Genomic DNA, 26,676 nt, shown 5'->3' on the forward strand with positions numbered 1-26,676 from the left:
GTGTTCTAGTCTCTGACTTTCTTTTTTTAATGTTTCAAGTCTTTATTTAAATTCTAGATAGTTAACATATACTGTAGTATTAGTTGCAGGTGTAGAATTTAGTGATTCATCACTTACATACAACACCCAGTGCTCATCACAAGTGCCCTCCTTAATACCCATCACGCACCTAGCCCATCCCCCACCCACCTCCCCTCCAGCAACCCTCAGTTTGTTCTCTATTGTTAAGATCTGACTGATACTCTGAAGCTTTTATTGTAATTGCTAGGCTTTGAAGATCATTTTAAATTTAAAATGATGATGATTTTAAAAGCTACTTCGATCAACCAAGGAGCTGAATACTTTGTTAAAATAACAAAAATCCAAATAATCTTTTGTTCCTGAACTTCATATTTTCTGGAAATATTTTTAAGAAATAAAATTTCCTCTCAGTTTGCAGTTCAAGGTTGGCAAAAAAAGAATGCTTGGAAAATATTAAGAGCTCAGTAATACTGCAAGGTGAGTGAATGAGTACTGAAGGATGGCCTCTGCACAGAAAGATCACCATGGAGGCTGATATTGACTTTCATTCTCCTGGGAAATTACGTTGGCATAGATAAGGATAAAACAGTCTTAAAGCATTGTAGGGGAATATATGTTTGAGATGAGGAAAAATTTTGACTCTAAAATTCCTTAAAGAAGGAAATGAGTTATCAAAGAAAGTTCACGGAAACTTATTCTAGCAGGCCTCTAAAATAGGAATTCTTAGCAGAACCATATAACAGAGCAAAACACAAAAATCCAAAACTCTGGTTAACATGTTTTTTTTTTAATTAACAAATAAATTTAAGGAATTGTTTAGTGCAAACCTATCAGAAGATCTATGGCTGGAATAACTAGATTAGATGGCGTCTAGGCCCAGGCAGTATCTTCATAAGGGCAGGTGTGCCACAGACATTTTTCAGTCTTCCTTCTTTCGCTCCCATGCCATTATGTTGCACATTATAAAATGTTAATCGTATACCCATGGAAAAAAAGTATGGGAATGACACCCAGGAATGCTGGTAACAATCAGAAATGGATAATTGGGAAAGCGATCATAAGTGAAGTGTAAGATTTCCTTTCATACTCATTGTAGTCTGTGTATTTTAAATTTTTGTCATATTATTAAATTTATGGGGTAAGGTGTCAATGGTCTGCTATCATAAGTACAGAAAAAAACACTAGTAAGAAGGGAGAATTAGAGAACAAAATAAGGGTGAACATTCCTTTCAATATGGAGGAGAAAGGAAAAAAAATTCTAACAATACCTAAACAACCAGGAATGGTGATTATTCCTATTGACAGCAGTATATTTACTGAATGCCAACAACACGTAGTTATTGTGAAATAGGGAAATTATTAGTGCAATGATGTAGTCCTAACACAGGTTATTTGTGCAGATTTTTTCCTCTCACCATTTGTGGTGGTATGATTGAGCAGAAAAAACCAACGTTCTGGGAATGTCTTTCTGGAGTATGGTAGTTGTCTGAAAGCTATTACAACTTCTAATTGAAAAGACCAAAATTCAGTTAATCATTAAAAACCTTTACTTTGTTTTTCCAAAGTTAGTTCAACAGATCAATGATAAAGACAAACCAATTCCTAGACAGATGTTTGAACTACTGGGTATAATTATTCAAGATGCTATTTATTTTTCATGTAAGACTTCATAAAGTCTTCAATGAAGGCTTGAAACTTGGGTTTTGAGGCATGTAAAATTGGGTTTGAATTCCAACTCTGCCAAATATTTATGGTATGATTTCAGGCAAGTTATAGAACTTCGCTCAGCCTTGGCTTCCTTTTCAGTAAATAGGGTTAACACTTCCTCATAGGACCACTATAAAGACAGAAATGATAATACATATAAAGGGTCTAATAGTTTGGCATACAAGCTGTATTTGATAAATATTAATTTCCTTTCACCTTTCACTTGCCTAGTTAAGTAGGATGCTTTTCCTGAATTAATGCATATAACCTCACAGGTATCTGATGACGAAGGTAATTTAATATTTACAATGATCTGTTTCTCCTTTCAGAACTTTCTACTAACATAGTCATATGGGACTCACCTGTTATGCTGCAGAGTAATCTCAAGGTTGGTGCATCTCCCCCAAAACCATTCAACATGACATCACTTGAAGCTTTAGGGACAGGAATGGTCATGGTAATTGGTTTGTGGAATTTTCTTCTTCTAGGTTCCAAAGTGACTATAGGGCTGAAGGTAGCTTTGTTGCCTAGAATCTTCTTAACCAGCTCACTGTGCATAGGTTGAGCCTTTTCAAGAAAAATATAGTAACATAAACAATATATCTATATTTATGTCAAATTTCTTACTCAATGCATTGCTTTTTAGCTCATAAATCAGTTTGGTGACTTCAAATATGGCAATTATAAGTTTAGTACTAAGCCCTCATATAAAACTTTAGGAGACCTACAATCTCTAAGGGCAGCTCTTACTCACCTGGGGATAATTTGACACATTAACCATGTATTTCCCACCTGAAAAGCTGATTTTGAATCACTAGAGTAAAAATCCATGTTAGGTTAACTTGTATCCAACATGGGCATACCTGTAGGCCCACACGGATCCTCTTGGTTAGCGCCCCCTCTGGAAAGACAGCCTGCACCTGGGGCACCACAGTGCTGCTCAGCACGCCTCCCTCTGGGCCAATCAGATTGCTGTCCTGTTTGATGCGAGACACCACTGCAAAGTACTGTGGGAAGTCACGGGTGATGATGCGGCAGATTCGCTTCTTTTCTAGGTCTTCCGGGCTATCCAGCACTGAGACAAGAAATGACCCATCTTCTTCATACAGCAAAGATTTCCTTCCAAAAGCATTCTAGCAAACTCCATGGCAGAGTTAATAGTAAATAAGTGTGGAAGCAAAAACACCCTTTTTTTTTTTTTAAATAGTAGGAAAATTTAAAAAGCAAGACTCCCAATCCTAACACCACCAGGAAAAAAAAAAAAATTGCAGTCTTTCAAGACCTATCAGCATTTAGTCTGCACGTTTTATTTCTCCGTGGAAACTAGGTCTTTCCAGGGCACTGTGAAAGGAAAGCATCCAGTTCCAGAAGCAGGAGTGCAGGGCAGCCTGCTTTTGTAAATGAGGGGTTTTGAGGGCAAACCCGGAATGGAAACAAACCTATCCTATTCTTGGTTCACGTGAGGTACAGGAAATAGCTTCTGGATCTCTTTTCTTCACAAATTTCAAAGTTAGCTCAACAACCAGTTATTGCGGTTTTAAGAAGAAATATGGCCCTTTCAGTTCTCAGGGCAATAGTGCAGGAATAAAATCTGTCCTGTAAGGGTAAGGTTTGTCTTTGTGTATTTATTCTAGTGACATGGTTGTCTCTGAAAGAGTCACATACTAAAAAAAACAAAACAGCGATTATAAATTCAGGGTTTGAGTATTTCCCTGAAACCATTAACTGACCAACCATATCATCTACTGTCAGGAAGATAGGATAAGAGGCTCTTTGTAAATCGCATTAGTGTAGATATGCAGGGCAACACAAAAATCAGACTGGCTTAAAAGGCAGAAAATCTGCACTAAGGTGATCACTGAATTTTCAGGGATCACGGAAAGTTATTTATTTTTGGAAATCATTTGCAATCCATTCTAGAGGCAGGAACAGCAACTATATTTTTCTTGACAATTGAATATAACTAGAGAGCAAAAGCCAGAAGTCCCAGGATCTGATCATGCATAACTGAAAACTGATGCACTGGCAAACACTAGAACATACTTACAAAAGAATGCATTTCCAAGCATAGAGAACACAAAAATGCAAAAATCGGATTCTTTATTTTAAAACAGGCTTTATACACAGAGAGTTATACCAGAACTCGTCAAGGACAAGATGCCAGTGTTTATGGCAGTGTTAATGACAGGTAAATATCTCAGAGGAAAGTATCCTAAACCTAAGTGCAGGCAAAAGAAATGGCTCCAAGAAGCAGAAGCAGCTAAATATTGCAGGGAACAAGCTTTATCAGGAAGAATCCTGTTCTTTTTATCTTGCTTGGAAAATACTGACCTATGCATCTAGAGGGCATAATTTCTTTTTCCATCTACCCCTTGGATAGGGTAAGCCTGGCCTCTATTCGTATTCCACCTCAGCAGGATGCAGAAAGAAATACTAAAGCCGCTGCTGTGCGGCTACACTTAACTATCCGCAAGCCACGCCCGAAGCTTCTGGCAGCAGCCTGCAAGTTTGGGGAACATGGTAAGTAGCCACACCACTGTGTGTCCAGTTCTGTACAAAATTTGGTATGCTCTTGGCACTTAGGCAAAGAACTTGCCCTATTTGTGTAGTTACTTAAAGTGGAACCATGGGGTGCCTGGGTGGCTCAGTCAGTCAAGCGTCTGCCTTTGGCTCAAGTCATGATCCCAGGGTCCTGGGATCGAGTCCCGCATTGGGCTCCCTGCTCAGCGGGAAGCCTGCTTCTCCCTCTGTCTCTGCCCCTTCTCATTGCTTATTCATTCTCTCTCTCTCTCTCAAATAAATAAATAAAATCTTTAAAAAAAAAATAAAGTGGAATCCATCTCCTGGTATTAGGACTGGGACGTCGTTTTTATGCAGCCTAAGGAGGCCAGAGAATGAGCCAATTCCCTCCAGTCACACTGAGATATTTCAACCTATGGCTAGATGGCCCAAGCTGGATTTAGGATTTACAGACATCAAAGCCGCAATGAAAAAAATAAATTCCGTAACTCTATGTGTAGGAGAGTATATAAAATTCTACCCCAGCTAATGCCTTGTTTGAATTATATGTAGATGTTTGAGTGAACTTAATTTTCCTATCTCCTTAATAGAAAGTTGAAACAGGAGATCATATTATCCTCTAATGCAGTAAAATAACACAAGGACCACACATACCCAAGCCCACCTCCCCTCCCCGCCCCACACACATAGACACACCCTTAGGTCATAAGAAAGCAGTAGATCATTTTGGGTGCCTGGGTGGCTCAGTTGGTTAAGCGACTGCCTTCGGCTCAGGTCATGATTCTGGAGTCCCAGGATCAAGTCCCACATGGGGCTCCCTGCTCAGTGGGGAGTCTGCTTCTCCCTCGGACCATCTCATGCTTTCTCTCTCTCTCATTCTCTCTCTCAAATAAATAAATAAAATCTTAAAAAAAAAGAACTAGATCATTTTAATGCTTCCACTTTAGAATTCTTTTAAAACCCTTAAATGAAGTACCTTCATCCATGCCATTAAGGATTTCATTCAACTCGTCTTCAGTGTATTCACAGTAATGCTCTTTCCAGCTGTCCCCGTTCTCACTGCGTAGGACCACCAGTTCCCGCTCCTTTCCTCGAAGGGCAGCAAAATGAGGGATCTCCACGATCACGGGCCTGACACGGTAAGGCAGAACATTCAGTGTGGACGAGATCTAACCAACAGCAAGACAAGCACCTTGACTCTGTCTGTTGCAAAGTGACCTGGAAATTGTTCTCTTTCCCGGGACAGTGGCATAGCGGGCTGTCCTCTAGAGCCCATCGGCTAGCAGATGGTCACACAGGAGCACTCCACCTCGGGGGCACCAATCCTTAAGGGACATGCTGCTACCTTAAGCCAAATAATGTTTCCCTGGGAGTGCATGTGGCATTCTGGAACTTCTCCTTTGATCAGTGTAAGTATAACACATTTAACCAAAAGAAATGTGCATGCATATCCATGATGTGTGCCAATCTCCTAAAACATTTTCTACAAGGTGCAAATGACAAAATGGGTTGAGAAGGAAAATGGCTCATATGTTGCGTAATTGGATGTGTTGTAAACGAAAAGATGTCAAAAAGTTAACTACTTGGGAACTAAAGAGACATGCACTCATGGTTTTTTGCATATATATTTTTTTCAATCAAGGGAATAATAGGCATGGGACACAATTGGGCTGTCTGCTGAGGTGCTGCTCAGTTAGGGCACGCTGTGTCCACATGCCTATTAGACTCAGGATCCAGAACATGCACTGCCCTGACAATTTCAGGTCGCATTCACTTTCAAAATTTATGGAGGCTTTTGATTTTTCAGTCCAGGTTGCTTTGATACAGACTTCAGATCTATCATAACAACATCATAATAACTAGCACGTAGTACAACTAGGCAGATCTCATGCTTTAAACAAAAATGAAGGTCACAGCACTTTAAGGGAAAAGATATAAAAAACGTCACTCAAAAATAAAAAGTCACATACCACAAGGGTCAGAAATGGTCCACTAAAGATAGGTTATACAGAATTTAAATCATAGGGAGGGACATGTCATGGGCACAATGACAAAAAGAGAAATCATATTGCAGAAGGAGGAGAAGAATGGGGGCCAGCAGCCATCAATTTGTTTTAAGTCACTCCTACCCAAGGAATTTGGTTCCAGGAGGCCCCAGCTGAAGGATGCGGCTGACCAAACTTTCTCCCTCATTAAGTGGGGGAGGGGCCGTTGGCAGGTGAAGTTTACTGAGTACATCCAAAGCAGCAGTGAAAGAAAGAACATAAGTAAGCTTCAGGTATTGTTTTCCACAGAACCCCGGCTGATCAACAGGGTGAAATGTGGTTTCACACTGCGTTTGGTTCTGCCCCCTCCATTGGTCACAAAGAGCAAGGAACTGAGACCCAGAGTGTACAATGGAGGCGCGTGGAAGGAGACCCTTAGGTGTTGGATCTGTCCCTACTTAACGTTCACTGCCAGGGCATGAGCCAAAAAAATAAACAACAACAACAAAAATATGCTCCACAGGAAAGACAAAGCTGTTGGGAATATAATAAAAACTCTGACTCTGCAGAGAGGGCAGATGTTTTCATGAATATTCCTCAACAGATGTGGAGTTTCTTAAAAAGCCTAAAACTACCTGAACATAAAGGAGGGAAAGGGGAAATTGTTCTCTTTCCCGGGACAGTGGCATAGCGGGCTGTCCTCTAGAGCCCATCTACAGAAGATGAAAGGGATCATTGGGCAATGTATTCCAACCATAATGGCATTTCTGACGCAACCCAGAACTTCACAGGCTCCTTCTAAATCTCTGGCCATTTAGGAGGATATGGGAGGTGGCTTCTATAATTGGAGAATTTCAGACACCCCTTTTCAGGTGCGAACATAATTTGCAGCAACCTGTTAATCATTTGCTCCAAATTACAAGGCTTTAGAACGTTTCCCCAAGTTCTAAAGCAAATCCTCTCCCCCAAACAACACCAGCAAAGAGTTACATGATAAACAGGACTTCCTCCCAATTTTTGAGCACAGAGACTTGATATGAAAAGACTTAAATACAATTGATTTGTTTCAAAATATTTTGAAACTTGCCCCCCTTCAAAACTTCATCCTTTTGTCAGTTTTCAGCGGCAGCTAGTCATTTCTTGGCATATTGAGACACCACTTCATATGTAACAACAGCCGTACAAGCGGAAGAAGGAAGAAATGCTAACCTCCGCTCAAAATTGCTAAAATGAGCATGGCAGAAGTTAGTCTTGGTTTTGTCGTCTTAATAAAAACTACAACTAAAGAGACTACCGGTGTAATTTTAATTTGACTCAAGATAGCAATTTTGATAACAGAAACGACAAGTCACATGGAGTAAATTTTTGGATATCCTATAAAGAAAACACTGCTTTCCAAAGATAATCATTCTGTTTCATAACTACACAGGACTTTAAATTTAGGTTTGGAATAGAGTAGTGTTTTTTCTTTATGCCTTTACCATGTGAGTCTCAGGATTAAAAAAAAAAAAAAAAGTACCTACCATTGGCTAAAACACAATCATTCACATTGGGAGCCTAGCAGCTATGGTCATATCCAAAGAGAAGGAATCCTAATTCACCTGAATGTTGAACTCATTCATGCCTTAAAATAAGAAGCATATGACTGGAGTCAAGCACCGAGGTGCTACTTCCAATTTTTAACTAATTTCACAGGGGCCAATCTTCTTTCACGACGTTACCGACGTACCTTTCTTCATTCCATCCTAGGGATTTCATGTAGAGGACACAAGCTCATCGGTGACTAAGCGGGAGGTTTATCAGAAACCCTTACCCAAGGAACTGAGCACCAGAAGGTCCGACTTCGATCAGGCGACTGGCCAGGCCTTCTCCTTCCACCATTGGAGGCATTGTTGCCAGTCTATGGCGTTTGACCAGGCGGCAGGTGACTCGAGTTGGGGCCGTACATTTCCGAGGTGGAATAATGATACGGAGCCCATTGTGTCTGCATCCTCGCATAGCGCCACCTCGAGCATCCACCATAAAACTAACCAGGAAACTAAAAATTAAAATAGAAGATCAGCTGCGTCTTGAAATACCAGAAGCAGATAAACAAGCTTTGTCAAGTTAACTTTTTCTCATACTGCTTTCTTCTTTTTAATGTGTTTGCATGGGGGCAAAATATTTGTCCTTAAAAGTTATTTCACTTTATTTCTGTTTTTGTCATTGTTTTAGTTCTTGCATTATTTTGATCTGTAACTAAAGAATTTGGCTGGTTTTTGTTGACATCGGTGATATTAAATACAAACTGTAAATTAAAAATCTGTCCAATTGACTTAGAAAATGGAATTAAATTATATGATGAACACTGATGAGTCTTCTTTCATTATAAATGCAAAGACTTCTGCTTCTGTCTGGGTGTGTCCTGAAAAATCCACATGCTGAAATAATGTCAGGATAGAGTAGAGAGAAAAGAACAAATTGCAGTTTTTCTAAGTTAATCCAATCTGACTTTTCAAAATTACATCTTGTCCAACCCATTTTAATATAATTCTATAACTTAAAATAAAAAGATTCATAGGCCTTCTCCCAAGATCAAACACATGTACATGCATCCTGCTCCAACATCATCTTACCCTGGATGCAGGTTTTTAACTTACTGCATTCTAAAGGAGAAGGAGAAGCAAAAAATTAAATGTTTTGGATAGAATCAATTTACCGGTTGACATGTACTTTTTCAGTTCCTAAGTAGGAAGCTCTCTGCCATACCGGTCTAACTGAAGCAAAGATGGGGTGGGCAGGAAATAAGATTATAAATCCCCTCCACTCTGTGTTTTGAAGAGAGAAACCCTGGGCTCATTCTGATGGAAGAGATCTGTGCCTCATGATTTTCCCCAAATTATAGTGAACTGCATGTGGAAAATCACAGCTAAAAATTTAGAAATGTAAAGGCTTCTATCTGGCTATTATTTTGCTCTTTTACTAAGTTAATTGTTCATGCATAAAAGAACTATAATCCAAGTGACTGTTTAAGTGTACCAAGAGAAAGGATTAGTTTTAAACTTTCATGTTATTTCCTGCGTGATAGTCTTAATGGATCCTGATACAGTTTAGTTCGACTTCTTGTCACTCTGATAGTCCTAACACTCATTTAAGTCTTGGAGGCACTCACTTCCACAAGGAGCGAAAATTAAACCAGGCAATCTAAGTGCTGTTCACAGATACACAAAGACACAAACAAACAGTGTGTACACCCTTATACAGATTACATTACTGTCTTTCCTAATTTTCATCGCATTTGCAAGATTTTATATACCAAAACAAAGAGGAAAGCAACATACAGGTGTATTATGGATCTACTTCTAGCTTAAGCAGCACAAGAACTACATCAGCTTCACCATGTCTAGATGTTGCATCCAGGACAACATTTAAAACATGTGAAAGATATTTTATCCAGGTAAGTTATAGGAAACACAATACATTGATGTTATTTTTAGACAAGTGATGAAAAATATGTTAACATCTTCTTCATAGCAGGACACTGAATTCGTTAAGCATGCTATTAAACAGAAATCCTACTGCTAGTAATAAAAATGGATGCAGAGGAGCTGGAGTGCCTGTCTGAAGCCCATCATGCAGAATGAGACCACAAGTAGATCTGTCACCGTCCTTCCCCCACACAGGAGCCAGCCCAGAACTACCATTCACACCCAGCCTTCAAGTTTTTAGTAGAGGGCAAAAAGTGGGGAGTATAATCAATTGTTCAATACTCAAGAATGGATGTTTCTGGTCTTTATTGAAAAAAAACAATGAAAAAAGGTTGGCTGCTTTTCTTATTACTAGTCCAAGTATGAATTCTTAAAAAAAAAATCTTTTCTATTTGTGTTTTAAAATGTAGTATTGCTCAAAAGAATGGGAAAAAACTGATAACACTTCTAGATGAATACAGAAGTTTCTTCTCCATTTTATTTATTTTTATTTGACCATGCTATTAATGTCAATTTTTATAAAAACTAGGGGCAAAGCTACTAAGTTTCAACCAGTGTTTCTCTAGATACACTGCAATATTTCTGACTTTCCCTAATTGTTTTTTCATCTTTTGATTACCATCACCACTGATGAACAGAACAGGGACTCAAACTCATAAGAAATTATTATAATACACGTACTCGATTTTACCAGTCTTTCTACCTTTCGAAGGCATTTAGGGAACTTTCACACTTACATTACATGCTATTGTGTTTCCACTATATTTATTCCAGTGATGACTTATGGCCTATATGATGTCCCCAACTAGAAAAATATGGAGAATGTCTTCTAGGGGTGCATCTTCTAAAAAGGTGAATGACAGTAGCTATGTTCTTAGCTGTAACAATGTTTCAATAACTACACGTTTGATTACTTTCTCTGATTTTGTGTCATTGACTGTTCCTTTTGAAATCCTCTTTTGTTCTCATTTACTCCATAATTTCCATTTCCATGCCTGAGAAGCATGCAATGTTTGTTACCCTCCTATTGGTGGGCGCCCTGCATGGAACTGAGGACACTGAAAGTGAAAACATCATTGCTCCTGCCAAGCAGCACACAGTCTAAGCCCCAGGTTTCACATGATGGTTCTACTTACTCAGAATCACTTCATTTCCTGGTCAATCAGAAGTGAATTATAACCACAAACGGGAGCCACGTAAGTACCATACTGGCAGTGACCTTGTTCTTCCTATGTCCCCCCAGTGCCTAGCACAATGTACATGGAGCACACAGTAGGTAGTCAATAAATAATTGTTGAATAAGTGAATGAATGGAAGAATGAGAAGAGCAAGTTGTAAGAAGTAGTATATATTTATATCTAATAAAGAGAAAAAGCAGCAAAATTGAAGGTAATTTAATGGTTTGGTCTCTGGACAACCAATCCAGTCAGAACTCATTCAAATTACTAGACTCCGATATTTCAGCTCATAAAATAGCAAAATAGTTGGGAAGGACTATACTCAATGTTAAATATCCCTCGACAGGTCTTTTCCTGCTCCCAAATAAGAGACCCGATATGTTTATTTCCTCGATAGATGATTAGTAGAAAATGGGAGCAATCAAAAATCAAGAGTTCGAATGTAACAGAGGAAACAATTTTATCAGGGGTGAAAATTTCGTGAAGAAAGACCAAAGGTTGGAAAATCAAAATAAAAGAACTTAAAGACTGAATCTGCAAGTAGATATATTTAACTCTAAGTGTCTCGGCATCCTATAGAACTGGAAAGTAATATTTAAATACTGCACCCAACCACAGGAAATGGGGAAAAGTAAGGTGCCAATATGTACAATTCAGAGAAAAGAAAAATTACATATCCAAGGAAAACAAGCCTTTGTGTCTTTCTCAACTAACTAAAGGAACTAACAGACTAACAAAAGTGATAAGTTCTGGTGAGGGAATTGTCTTCAGCCAGAGAAGAAGAGAGAGTCGAGTGAGGGGAAGAGAGACGGAGATGGAGAGGGAGAGGAGGAAGGGGGAGTGAGAGAGAGTCAGAGGCAGGAGAGTTGAGAGGAAAGAAAAAGAGAAAGAGGTCAAGAGAGAAACAGAAAGGTTAGAAGAACTGAATATTAATTGTCAAAATTGATAAAAATGTTTATAAATTCAGCAAGAAAATACTCTACAGAAATCAAACTCAAATAATGTAATGGCAGAATAACAACTAACAAAAAAGCTGAATATGCAGAATTGTACACTAAAAGAATTCTTTGTTTCAAATAAGAAGGAATAAGAGAAATAATGATTCAAGTCCTGATGAAAAGTCTTTTAGATAAAACATGCTAGTTAATCCCAATAGTTTATAATATACAACTGGGTAAGCACTTGAACACTTTCATTAAAAATACCAGAATATCAGAAGGTCTCACTATTTGGATAGGTGGCAGAATTAGTGAAGTTATTCTGCGATGTAAAAAACAGACTGTAAGAGACCATTTACTTTTTTGTACCACAGGAAAAAGTGAAAGGCTGGAAGCTATGAGTCATGAGATGAATCAGCTCACATACTAGAGATGATTAAGTAAATATGATTTTCTCATATTTTCAGGAGATTAAAACTGGGACAAGATAAACCTGCAAACATTTGGAGATGAAAGGAATTAAAGTAAAAACATGTAATTAAATATGTACAGGGGAGATGATATATGTATGGACTGAAGCTCAGCTCTGCTGCTTGTGAGCTTGAAGACTAAAGCCTAGTCTGTCAATGAGGGAGAATAGTAATATTACCACTGAGGTTGCAGTGAGGATTAAACCATGTGTGGGTAAAGCATCTAGAATTCAATAAATGCTTGTTCCTGTCATTTTCCTTTCCCTACACCCAGATGATTTTATGTATTTTGAATCTCTTAAAAATTATAGTGCAATACAACACCTAAAAAAGAGAGAAACTAACTTTTATTGGGTATCTAAAATGAACCGGGAACTTTGCTAAAGCAGTTTAATGTGATGGTGGGGTTTTTATTAGTTTATGAACTTCACTATTTAAATAAGCTATAAAGGTACTATTATCACAGAGCACAAAATGCAGCAAGTACCATGCTCTTTCCTGGATGCCATCTATCATTAAATTGATCTCTGTCTTGAATTATTGCTGTAACCTCAAGCAAGTCACCTCCCGTCTTCAAGTTTTAGTTTTCTCATCCACTAAATGAGAGACTTCGGCTAAATAAATTCTACGACGATCTGGTGTTAAAATTCTATGTGCCATTTCCTGTTAACTAAGCTTAGGAAACATACTGAAATGTGTCATGACTGTCAGATGCTCTGTAAGAATTTTTATTTGGAAAATAAACTGCTTTTACTCCAAGAAAGATATATTATTTTTGCTGTATGGTTAAAACAGTCAACGAACAGTTTGGGAGAAAATGTGGACACACGTTGCACTCAACACTGACTGACGACTGTACAGACAAAATTTATCACAGACTATACTCAGCTTTAATTGCATATCTTACTCTCCAAATGAAATTCAGCAATCATGCAAAATAGAAATTCTTATTGAAGTTTTCTAAATTGTGAGAATACAGTGTTACCACAATTTAAAAAGAATAAAAAGCAAAAGCCGTCCGCCATTATGATGCAGAGGATTTGCCTGCAAATACACAATTTGATTAGCTAAACAGGTACATGCTTCAGAGGAGGCAGCAGAAAACAATGATTCTGGTCTTTTGAGGACCATGTCCTCCACCCCAAAAGTTACTAATCCTCAGGTTTACTTTTAATTCATCCAGGACCATGGGGTGGGGACAGGGAGGAGATTACAGCATTCAGAGTTAGTTACTGGGTGAAGATAGGAAAAAAAAAAAAAAATCTTCAGGGTGCTTCAGTGATCCACATATACATAGCACGAGGGCCTTAAATTAAATCTGATTTCTGGGTTTATGTGAGAAAACAACATCATGAGCTCTTTCTCCTCTGTAATTCCCTTAATTCCTTCCTCGTCCTCCGAATTCTACAGACTGAAAGACTGATGGGAAATCGCTTTGAAAAAATTGGCTCTAATTTGTTAAAATCAATTATTTATCACTCACTGTGTTCATGTATAGAAACATAATATTTAGTGTGTGTTTCAGAAAAAGTAAAAGGAGGGATACAAAATTTCCAAAATTGGAAAATAAAAATTGTCTTATCTGTAGAAAATCTGTAGTATCATGGTGCATGACTGTATAATAAAAATACTAGCAGGGTGCCTGGGTGGCTCAGCTGTTAAGCGTCTGCCTTCGGCTCAGGTCATGATCCCAGGGTCCTCGGATCGAGCCCCGCATCGGGCTCCCTGCTCAGCGGGAAGCCTGCTTCTCCCTCTCCCACTCCCCCTGCTTGTGTTCCCGCTCTCGCTGTGTCTCTCTCTGTCAAATAAATAAATAAATCTTTAAAAAAAAAATACTAGCATTAGCAGTCTGATAAGAACCTTTAAAAATAACCTTACTGAAATAATAAAGAACAGATATTTTTAGAACACTGACTAGCATCATCCTATAGCACAATTTCCAAAACATCAAAAGGTTGCACTTAAAGCAGTACTAGAAAGGAAATGCACTATTAATAAACTTTCAGCCTTTGGGTCACCTAGAATATGGCTTAAAAAAAAAAATCTGCTAAGTGACACTTAAAATCATAACCTTTAATATAACTTTAAAATAGCTCACCCAATTTGCATAATTGCCAGAAATGACATTCTTCAGCTCTATGTAGCACTTTTTCTCACAAAAGAAATGGAGACGTGGAGACCCATGGCCAAAACAGGCTTTCATAGTAGGTCTACAATAATTTTGGTGCAAGCCCGCCTGATTTCCAAAGAAATTTTAAAAAGTACCCACTTTCTTTCCACCATAGAGAAAGGGAATTCAGCAATGGCCACAATTTGGAGAAAATAAATCTCTCTCTGTCTCTCTGGCTAGGTATCTTCACACTAAAGCATCCTGAGATGGGGTATATGCAGAAGGTGATGGTGAAAGAGGCAGAGGGGGAGGCCACATGGTCAGAGAAGGAATTATGCAGAAGTTCACCTGCTGTTGTCACGACCAAGACATGGAGAGGAGCGGCTGCAACAGAACAAATACTTTAGCACAGAGAAGGAATGGATAAAGTGAAATATAAAGAAGGAAATCAGAAGTGACTTTCAACTGAAATATATTACTTATACACCCATACAGTATTCATTGAAAAAAAGATGGAAATACAAAGGAGATATAGCTCTATGCAAATGCGGGGAGAAGAGCAAGGTATGGGGGTTCACAGTGACTCCCAGTTGAGGGAACTGGGGATAGGATAAAATCACTGGATTTGGATTTGTAGCCTTATTCAACACTGGCTGGGGGAGGGATGCAAAACGTCAAGGTTCTTATAATGAACGTCACAGAGTCTTCGATTTGATGGACATAGTTTGTCTCCAAACTTTTCATTCACACTTTTTTTAATACTTTCAAAATAATGGTAATGCCCTTTTGGGCTTCTACCAAAGAAACGCAAACAGAAGAGGCACAATTTAAAGATTAGCTTCAATGACAAAGAGTAGCATCAACTCTAAGGTAGAGCAGGTAACATTAATTACCTACTAGTAGGTAACAAAAAACTATGCAAAGAGTGCTTTTCTCAAGACTTTCATTCCCTGCTTTGTGGTTTGTTGTCCTCACTGGTCATATTGTCTAATCCCACTTTACAATCCTTTCATGCCTCTTCTACCCGAGTCTGCTCTTCTGTAAAACCTTCTGTAAGTTTTCATACGATTCACTTGCGTTTTCAACACCTGACAATATACAAAAGGATACATGCTGAATGGACCAGAAATCCAACCTTACAAAACAGTTGTTTTGCCACTTAGAAAATAATTTTCTTCATCCAAAGGAATTTACTTTCCTGTACCTTAAAAAAACTAGGGTGTTTGAAATACTTAAACAACTAAATTAACTGATCTAGGTATCTGATAAATATTAATACTGTCAAATGAGAAACAGTCTTGACTTCCTTGAGTTTCTAAGATCAACTTCCACTATTTGAGCTAGTTGCCTGCACAGGTTTTTTTTTAACTGATTTTATTTTTTAGAGTAGCTTTAGGTTCACAGCAAAATTGTCAACATGTTTTTATGAAAAAGAAGTCCTTTAACAGATCACTTTCTTATGGACTTCTAGTAGCATAACATCATGAAGTGGCATTTAATTGCTGGCACTTGGCTGGCATTAAGGAACTATAAAAATAATACCATTGAAATAATAACATTTAAAATGAATCACAAAACTATTACTAGGAACTGTGCCTTTCATTTGTTAATTCATTACGCACTTCTGAAATGGAGAAGAATTATAAAATTCAAATTCTTGCCCAAGCTTATGTTGGTATGATCATGACTGGGATGCTAGAAACTGATTAGACTGTGAATCAGGAACACAATCCAAAGAACAAAAACAAAAATATTACTGTGAGCCTTTCTTTTGCCAGATATTTGCTGTATATATTGGGCAGAACAGATTTTTTTAAGCACTGATACCTACCCTTTTGTAGTCATCGACATTAGTCAATGGAAAAATAAAAGAAAATTACTAATACTGCCTACTGGTAGAAGCTGTGTATTCTATTACTCTAAAATCCCTTTATGGAGTCAAATAGAACATTATACACAAAATTAGTGGCATGTACATAAAAAAGCGGACTTTGTTATCTCCTTTGTCTAAAAATCATTTATTTCTTACATTTTGGGCAGACTTTGAAGTGGCTTAAGAATTCTCTCAATTAATTAAAGAAAAACTTAGTTCCTTAAAAAATATATAAAAACTACTACACAGGTGCCTCATGTATAATGAACAAGTTGAAAAAAAGAAATCATTATTAGATGATATTATGAAAATTATTCATATACTTTAATACCATGGTAGCTTTCAAATACCATGACACTCAAAATCATTGTGTTTTCAGTGTAAGTATTCATCCCATTAGAGTCATCTGTTGCATTGTGTTCATTCAAATGCTAGAGACCTAACTAGATGACAGATTACCTGATAAAAATAACAAGTTAAACATTACCATTATGAATTGTACTATAGTGGTATTGTCATTTAGAGGATTCAGAATACATTCTGCTTAACTGATTTGGAATTGGTGAAGGATTTGGAAGATGTATATGAGGGTTATATAAATAATCTATTGAGTACTTATTCTTTCTAGGCAAAATGCTAATTATTTAAGAAGCATTTAATCCATAAAGCTCCCCTCTGGGGTCCATAATATAACACTCATCTTACAGACAAACTGAAACTCAGATATTTTACATAACCTGCCCAGTGTCACATACTGAGTGTCAGGGTCGGGAGCTGAATTCTGACTGGTCTGACTCCAAAGCACACTCTTAACCATCATGTTATCTCCCTTCCACGAATTATCTTTCAATGATAGAGAGGTGTGTTTCTTAAAGGTAAGGGCTAGATCTTACTTATCTATTTTCCTTACTGCCTGGCATACTTTCTAGAATTCAACAATGTGTGAAGAACAAATAAGTGAATGGAAGAGATTTAAAAAAAAAGCATTTGAGAGAACTAGGTATATGTTAATTACTTAGATCTCCCCAATAAGCAAAGCTTTATCAGGCAAAGTTGTTCCTTTCTAATGGTGTATACATAAAACATACATATTTGGACTATTGGTGCTTGTAGAAAATGCCCATGCTCAGGCCACAACAACAGAGATTCAGATGTAATTGGTTTGAGTTGGGGCCTGGGTATATTTTTTAAAGCTCTGAGGTGATTCTAATGTACAGCCAGAGTTGAAAATTACTTACAATCAATGATCATGTTTGAAGTTCATAGAAAATTTGGTTTACTACAGAACAAGAGCTTAAAGACCCTTATCTTAACAAGTGGTTAACTTTTAACCACTGGATGATCCTGTTTCATCGTAAGTTATCAACTAGAATGCATATATCTATGCATATATCTAGTTTTATACAACTGGTATGTATATTGATGTCCTTAAACTGAGTATTTTATTGCCCTTCAGCAGTTAAAAGACTTTAAGAGATCTTTTTTAAAGTAAATTATTTATCTTGAAAACTGAAGTATTATGATAACACTTTGACTCTTGCAAATTCGGCTACTGATAGTAATCACACTTTGCCTAAAATAATCTTGTTACTTTGTAGGCTGGATATAGACTTCAAATATTTTATTATGGTTTCTAGATTTTATTATCCCCTGATACTGTAGGTCCACGCCTCTTTTCCTCCTTAGCACTGTTGAGAAATTTAGTAGCAGAATGTAATGTTATGCTCTTAGAATAATGTACAGATGTCAGATTTTAATTATCTCATTTTATACCTAAAAATATGTTAGTAAATTTGGATGAGGTTTAACTTGGTTTTTACTCCCTTGAAATGACTCTGGCATCAGGAACTGGCTTTTACTTATTTAACAAGGAAAAGAGTATTATGATTATTTTTAATATCTGTATAACTAATTTTATATTCTATGAGCCTATAGTAGAAAATTAGACTAAAAGTTCCCAAATTTGTAATGACAATATCTTCGAAAGCTTTTCTGAGAGAATATTTTAGAATAATAAAAACAAGAAAGCATCCACCACTCAAAATAGTTCTGGGGATTATGGATAAGGAGTTTGGGATAGTAATTTAAATCAAAGTACTGCACAGATAAAATACAAGTGGGGCTTTTTTAAATAAAAATGAAAGTGATTAAATGAAAAATATTTTTAAGGTTTATATATAATAATAAAATTACTATACAAGTTGAAACTACCAAAATGTAAGGGAAAAACCAATTGTGAAGAGGGTTACAATTTAAAATCCCTAAGAAAATTATTTTCTGCATAATTGAATTCTTACACCTTACAAACATCTTTAAGTATGTTTAAAATTATTAACTCAAAGTCCTACTTTTTAATGAGTTTATACAAACAGGCAGCATTTCTTAAGTAATGACTTACATATTATCTGGATGACTTTTAGAAGGTGACTGAGAACCTGACTGGTTGCATTCAAATTTCCCTTTTTGGTATATCCCTACTTCAAACAGCATATGAACTCCTCTATATATCTTTGTGATTAAAACTTCTGTAGACATTGTTTTAAGTGCATGAATATGTGAGGAAAGGCATTTATTAAACTAGTCAGTTAATCTTAGTACATAGAACTTTCTAGAAACCAAATGATCCTGCTCCTCTTTTTAAGATGTCTTTAAGACAAAATGAATAGTAAGGAGCCCACTGGTATATTCTGGTTAGTTAGCAAGCTGTCTGATGCAATTCTACTAGTTCTTTTAAGACAATGGTTTTTCTATGCTGAATTCAACCCTTTTTGCTCGTCCATTTGTGCAGGTAGAGTCCACACTGGATAAAGCATTGTTATTTACAAGTTTAAACAAAGGTCACTTCCCCTGTAAGCTAGTCACCAGCTAAAGCTACTGGACAAAGCTGTTATTTTCACGCTCATCTCTTTTTACCTCTTGATCTGGATACATAATATTGATTTCCTCACCCTGAATGAATAGGGCTGGAAGAAAGAGCCACGTTGTCTAAGTTCTCAGTGCCCCAGCTGAGACGGTAAGAATTCCTTTCTGCCTCCTTGGCTAGAGTTGACACCTAAATACAAAGAACACTGGATTTAATAAAAATACTTTCCTTCAATTAAATAAAACATAGTGAACTCTAAAAAGTAGTTATCACAGGAAGGTGATATTACCATCTTTTCATGTAAAAATATGATGTAAGACCGAGCCATTTAAAATGTGTTTTATAATACATTCCCATTTAAATTATACTATCGACCTAAGACCACATTTGTGTAATTATCGTGAAAGAGAGTAGGTATTCACATCTACTTCTCTATATCCAACCAGCTGAAACTGATAAAATCACACCTAAGATTAAAATATTCCATAACAACCTCTAACAGTTTTCTGATAACAGATAACAATTTTAAATATAAGGTGTATTTTTACCTGTACCTTTCATTTTCTATCTTAAATGCACCCCATCTCACTTTTTCCTTTAACAGAGATTTTTATAAAGATGTTAATTTTTATATATAATCTCCACAGAAGAATTCAGTAGAGCTGAAGTAACAAGCTGTATCTCACTTTAGAAAAGCCCTCAAACTCTTAGCCCAGCTCGTCAACTGAATTAAGATGATTTCTTTTCAGATGGAAAAACTTTGGACATTTCCGGCAACAGGGAACATCCGAAAGCTCTCCAGAAAGCTGAAATGACAAAGTAAAAAGTCACGTACCTGGTGGCTGGGGATGACAACTGTGTCGTCAATCATGGCACTGTCCCTCAGGTAAGAGGCATGGCTCAGGGTGTGAGACCTGTCGGAACTGAAGGATCGGAGGCTGGTAGGTTGGCAGGAGGCCATGGTCATTTACCAACAGCCGGAGCAGGGTTGGGAGGATGGAAGGATGAGCCGAGCGGGAGAGTGAAAAAAGCGCGCTATTAGCTAACAGTGCAACTTCCAGGGGGACATGAATTGCCACCGTGGGAGAAGGAAACACAGGTCTCTGTGTTGCCCTCCCTCTCTGTCCAACACCTAAACGAACACATCTTTTGACTGGTTCTTAGCACTCAATGGCAAGGGCACAAGGGAATCCAGAAGTTAAAATCTGATACTTCTAATCTGATTTATTTTCTCCCCAGAAATCGTTGAAACCAGCAAACTGCAGCTCACTTACTGCCAGGACAAGAGATTCACACAGGAAATTATGCTAGAAGAGACTGCTTCAATCTGTGGTAAATGTCAATCTCCCTGCAACTAAGCAAAATATTAAGTGGGGGAGGAACGAGACCCGCCTCAGAAAGAACAGAAAGGAAGCACGGGTTTCATCCTCACTCATTCTCCATTTTCTGCATGCCTCATTCTCCTCCTCTCCAACTGCGAATGACTGACCATGGGTGCATTCCCCTGGAAGGTACAGAGTGAAATGAACTGTGGCCAGATGCATGCTTCCTGCGGAAGTGCAGTTCCTCTTGTTTGTCTCTGGTGTCTCCAACAATGCTTTCAAAGGGCAGCACTGTTCCCCTTTGCATGTCCTCTGTGTGGTGAGTGAGGCACCAAAGAGTGCTGGTTGCTGTGGCAATAAGATGCAAGAGCACAAGAAACCGTTTCTAAGCACCAACCCAGGACACAGACACATCTGTCAGCACAGAAACAAACCGCCAGAGACACAGCCGAAAACGAGGTTTGGCTTCAACATGGGATTTAGGCCTTGGGAATTGATGCTTTATATATTTGAGAAGCCTGAATTTCCGAGTTCTGAATTATATATGCAAATGTGATGGGTAAAGCTTGACATTTGCATAAGTGCAATTCATTCCTTCCTAATCAATTTGTATGATCAAATGACAAATAGACTGATATCTCAAGCTGTATTTTATACACATTAGTCCAAGAATTAAACATCTGTATTCAAAATAGTAGCCCAAAGCCCATACAGAAAGAGAGAGATGCAAGCTTTCACAATATTTATAGAAGCAAAGTTTCATTTACTTTCAGCTAGTAGGTATTTGGCCAGTGAAGCACTGTAGAATTATGGACTAAGTGTCAGGTTAGCATATTTCTTAGTAGAAACTATTTTCATTTTGCAAATAGACCTAATTTTGTGAGCCACATACTGTCATTTTTATGAGCTGTCGATATAGCCAACTTCAATTATCTTTGAGGAAATCATCATTTGGTAGATCAATCATAGTACTTGAGGGCCTTCTCCATCCTATTCTGCTGTAGTTTTTTTTTTTAATTTTTTATATAATTATTATTTATTTGAGAGAGTGAGAGAGAGCATGAGATGGGGGGAGGGTCAGAGGGAGAAGCAGACTCCCTGCTGAGCGGAGAGCCCGATGCGGGACTCGATCCAGGGACTCGGGGATCATGACCTGAGCAGAACGCAGTCGCTTAACCAACTGAGCCACCCAGGCGCCCTCTGCTGTAGTTTTTATGCCCCCCAAGTAGACCTGGAATATTAGAACGTAGGTGACAGGAATTAAAGGAGTTGACTGTCTGATCTTGTATAAATTTTTGTTTATAATAAAACGAAATCTAAATATAATTCGGTAATTCACTATTTTATGTTATATAGGTTCTTGAAGAAGACTGAGGCTCCGGACACAGCCAAGGCAGGGGCAGCCCAGACGCCTTAGTGAGACCATCCATAGGGGTTTTAGTCCTGGCAGCCGATACTGGGGCTGGTTTTACAGGTGTGCAGTTGGATTTTGATGGTGCACTTCATAAACAGGCTGCAGCCTGCTAGGATTAACTCTGGCCTAACCTTGAATCTCTATCCATGGCTTTAGAATTCAAAGGTCTGAATTGTAACTTTATGCATGTAAAGGCGCTAAATTGATATGCATGAACAAACGCATAAGGAACAAGAGGTATATAGGACTAGACATGCCTGCGCACAACATAACTGCCACCACTGTGAAGGTCTAAACTTTGAAAGGAGGCAGCCAGGTCCCAACTCACCCTCAGGGAGAGACCAGAACTGGGTGGATGTCTGTCTACTTAGGAATGAGGTATGAAACAGCTCATTTGGCTGCAAGCACAGAGCCGCATTTTGCACTCAATATACCAGTAATAAAGGTGGATTTGTGATATAGATCTATCTGATACCCAGGTCTATCTCTCAATTGGTTTGAATCAGGTGGGGAAAAGGGGTATCGGTGTTATTTTTTGTCTTTCCTAAAGCCCCAACAGACAAGAAATAGAGAGGGAGAAGAAAAACTAAGAAAGAGATAGAATTGACTTATAACCAAAAAGGAGATTAGGGTAGAGAGAGAAAAATATTAGGATATGGAGACAGAGAGTGAGAAAAGTTGGAGAGACAGAGGGAGGGAGGAAGGAGGAGTAAGCTGGAACTATGCCTAAATATCTCTACTTCCATGATTTTATTCTGGTTTACTGTTTACTGCCTCTATAATGTCATCAATTTTGTATTCCAGGAGGATAAATTTGCAGCTAAGCATTAAATATTGTATCAGGTTATGTAAAACATAATCCATTGGGTTTAAAAGTGAGCCATTATTTCAAACTATCGCCATGAACTGTCTGTACCTTATTTTCAGGAGACCATTAAGAGAAAATATTATGCACAAAACTGTTTTAAACAACATCTGTTTCAGGCAGATGTCAGTTATTCTTTAGAATCAAGTTCTTATCTTCTTTGGGTGTGTTTTCCAGTTCTTTTAAATTGGATGCTTAATCAATGTTTATAGTTTCTAACTGCTCTTTTTTCTGATGTATAGAATTTACTTAAATAAATAAAATTAGAATATTCCAGCAGTAGAGAAATTATTCTAATGGAATAATGACCAGCACAAACATCAGGAAAAATTCAAGTCTCTGGATAAAAAATTGTCTACCCTGACTTAAAACATTACAAACAAGGTTAAATACTTCACAATCCAACACATTTCTTTTTCGGTAAGTCAGAGGTCATCCTGTTCAGTTAATAAATTTATAATAACACATATCTATAGGAGTATAAGTCTGTACTTGCTGTTCAATGAAGGGTTGTGCCAAAAGTTATGTTACGGTCTTAAATTTTACTTCTTTGCACTACAGTAAACTACTCTGTGGACATAGGTGGTCTGTAATTTCATTGAAAAATGTAATAATCAGTATCTTAGTAAGCTGTAGGAGTAGACGTTCAATTAATGAAGTTTTTGAACCCTATTAAACTAGTGAATATCCAAAAATTTCAATGTGTTTGCTTTATTGCATGGAAAAGCTTCTGTGGCTCATTGATACTTTGCGTTTCACATTAAATTTAATTTGTAAGCAATAATAAAATAAAATGGACACAAAATCTAACTAATAAGAACTTGGATATGTTTTTATCCATGTACATTAAATTGTTCTGATTTGTGTTCTCCTGCATCCATGTACATTTTAGGCATCAGAATGGTTTTTCTACCATCTCCAACCATGCACAGACTGATGAGGTTCCTTTGGGGAAACCATGCTAATGTTTTATCAACCACAAGGTGGAGCTGTGACAGTTAAACAAAGTCATGCCAGGGGCATGTCTTCGACTTGTATTCTAGTAATATATTCACCCTTCTAGCTCAGTTATTCAATTCAATACATGAAAATCCTAATTTGAGAATAAATCCATAATTCTAGAATATAAGCACCTCCTGCCAACACATACATACATACACACACACACACACACACACACACACACACACATTGAACAGAAAGCAGGGAAATGTGAATGTATTCAGGAAGTTTCACAGTGTTTTCATGCTATTTAATACCTACCTGGGCATGGTACTATTGAAAGCATACCAAATAAATAACGAAAAGTAAAAATGGTTACCAAAAAAAGAAAACTCCCATTGAATTACATAAAGAAAATTTTTTAAAAATCAGTGAAACAAGAAATCCATGAAAATGAGATGTTGCCTGTAATTCCATGTTGGAGATCATGAATACAATCTGGGGTTCTCAAAATGCTAGTGTGGACCTGGAGAACAGACCATGGTTTGTTTGTTTCATATCCGCATCTTTACATGCTGATAAGTGTTCAGTTTAAGTAGAATCATCATACCATGAACCTGTTTAATAGAAAGTATTGTTCTAAAGTTTCCTTAACCTAGTACTTTCAAAGAAGGAAAAAGGATCAGATCAAGAACTTGATAAAATAGACCATGTTGAAAATGAAGGGTTTTTTCTCTGATAGTGATATGATTATTTATAGGTTATTATGAATTTGTGTAAAGCCATAAATTTCATTTTATCGAAATTTGAAATCTTTTCCTAAGAATTTCAGATTGTGATGTCCAAATCTATCTGTATGTCAGAATCCAGTATATAAAACACTGGTCCCATCACCAGTCGCCCCACTCTCACCCCGAGTGGCTCTTCCTTCTCTTGACCCCAAGGACCACCCTCCATCTACATCATCAAAGCCACAGGGTCAATCTAACCATCTTCCTCTTCACCCATCCCAAGAAATCCATCACCAAATCTGGCTGCTTTTACCTCATAGATATGCTCTCAAATTTGTCATTTCCCAAATTCTCTCCATGATTGCTACCACCAAGGTTAAAGGTCAAGTCTTCTCTTAACAGCTTCAGCTAATATTCCTACAATAGTTTTTCAGATGTTTGCAACTGCCAGGTTTGGCCCTTTGACAACTCTCCTCTAAAATTCATCATTTAAGTTTACAGTCAGAGGGATCCATCCAAAATGCGGACAAGATCTCCCCTCCTTCACACCTATACTCTACCAATACTGCACTATTCTTTCTCTCATACACCATGAGCCTTTGCTCATGATCTCATTAAGGCTTCAAATGCCCTCCCTACCTTTCCTCACCATCATTACCCATCACTGTATCTCAGTTTGGCCTCATCTCCTCCAGGAAACCTGAGCCCCAGGGCTTTAGTTGTACTCTGTGGGTACCACTAGCCTAGTTTCTCTCACATCCCATCAGACTATGATTTTAACAATCATGTCCTGGTCACATTTGTATCTCTAGCACCCACCACAAAGCCAGCCCAGAAAGGCACTTATTACATGCACACTGAATTGTTCGGGGAAAAAAAAAAAAAGAAAGAAAAAAAAGTAGGGAAGAGGCACTGATGCTCAAGGAAAAACCCCAAGAAAAATCTGTTTTTGCTAATTATCCATTTAGAATTAACTACGTTTTAAGGTATTTATTTCTTAGACTATGAATGTGTTAACTACAGCTTAGAATACAGCCAAGACTAAAACTATAAACCTAAGATTACTGATTAGTGAAAAACATTACACTATATGGACAACCATATGTTAACTGAAATTGGCAGTCAATCCTTTGATGAGGTACCATGGGATGTTCTTATTCAGCTTGCCTCAAAAAATAACAAATACCAGTTGTGCTAGTTAGTAATAATCAGAAAATAACATTGATTTTATACTTCAGAATATGACATGAACCTCTTCAGATTTGTCTATAAAGCCTGTGCTCCTTCAGAATTTGCTCAGACTGCTTTTGTATTCAAGATCTTGGAGGATTTTGGTCTAATTCTTTTTCATGAAAAAGTCAGTTTCAGGCATTTTCCTCCTGAATTTGTTTCTTTTTCATCCTTCTTCACAAAATACTTTTATTCACAGAATTTATGCCACTAACAAAAATACCCATAAGGTAAAACAGTCCTTTTTAATTGCCTAGAGAAAAAAGTGGTAAATGATTACAAACACTATACTGAAATGTAGAGAGCTCTTTACTTATCATTGCTCTGCTTCTTACTAGTTGTTTGACTTTTATTAAGTTACTTAATCTCTCTGGGCCTGTTTCCTGTTCTTTAAAATAGGCACTTAATGTTGCTCGAGATACAACATGCTGAGAGCAGGGCAGTACCTGCTAAGTATCAATAATTATGTCTACTTTTTTTTATTATCATCATGAAAAAGTGTTGCATTGCCTTCTGGCTGATACCAATGTCAGCTTTCGGTGAATACCTGTCAGAGCGTGCTCCCTCCAAGCTGTATCGCAGGTAATTCATACCATCCAGGAACTGACTGCTGGGTAGTGAGTCATCACCCAGTTCTTTCAGATCCTCGGGCCTAAGGTATTCTCCCCCATCGCCTGTCATTGTGTCATCACCTTGAAGCAATCAGAGGATTAGTATTAACTACAAAATAGGATGATGATCATGAAAAAACATCAGAACAGCATGGCATCACCGGAACACCGCACACCCGAAGAAAACAGAACACATGCAACCACAAAGTGCTAAAACTTAGAGAAACAATATTTGACCCATTTTCCAAGTGCTTACCAAGAAGAAAGAATTACCTGAATTGTAATTCTCTTAATATCCATTTTCTTTACTCATTTTTTTTTTTACCATAGCTGGTTTATAGCTTGTACTATTTAACATAGTTCACTATGTAGACTACTCAACTTCTAGACATAGTTCCAATAATTTTGTACATAATGTCTGGCATTAAC

At 37.5% G+C, this 26,676-nt stretch overlaps 1 protein-coding gene across 1 annotated transcript in view; it reads right to left on the reverse strand.

Moving 5' to 3' along the window:
- Positions 1 to 26,676, reverse strand: part of ANK2 (ankyrin 2) — a 220,910-nt gene that overhangs the window by 41,881 nt on the left and 152,353 nt on the right. Inside the window, exons 24-32 of the mRNA XM_044913085.1 lie at positions 26,184 to 26,328; positions 19,968 to 20,070; positions 19,218 to 19,321; positions 14,745 to 14,780; positions 8,047 to 8,271; positions 6,378 to 6,476; positions 5,225 to 5,379; positions 2,592 to 2,803; positions 2,091 to 2,295 (exon numbers count right to left, since the gene is read on the reverse strand). Of these exons, the coding sequence (XP_044769020.1) occupies positions 2,091 to 2,295; positions 2,592 to 2,803; positions 5,225 to 5,379; positions 6,378 to 6,476; positions 8,047 to 8,271; positions 14,745 to 14,780; positions 19,218 to 19,321; positions 19,968 to 20,070; positions 26,184 to 26,328 (1,284 nt within the window). The remainder of the gene's footprint in view (positions 1 to 2,090; positions 2,296 to 2,591; positions 2,804 to 5,224; positions 5,380 to 6,377; positions 6,477 to 8,046; positions 8,272 to 14,744; positions 14,781 to 19,217; positions 19,322 to 19,967; positions 20,071 to 26,183; positions 26,329 to 26,676) is intronic.

Source organism: Neomonachus schauinslandi, chromosome 2, assembly GCF_002201575.2.
Source record: "Neomonachus schauinslandi chromosome 2, ASM220157v2, whole genome shotgun sequence".
NCBI lineage: Eukaryota > Metazoa > Chordata > Mammalia > Carnivora > Phocidae > Neomonachus > Neomonachus schauinslandi.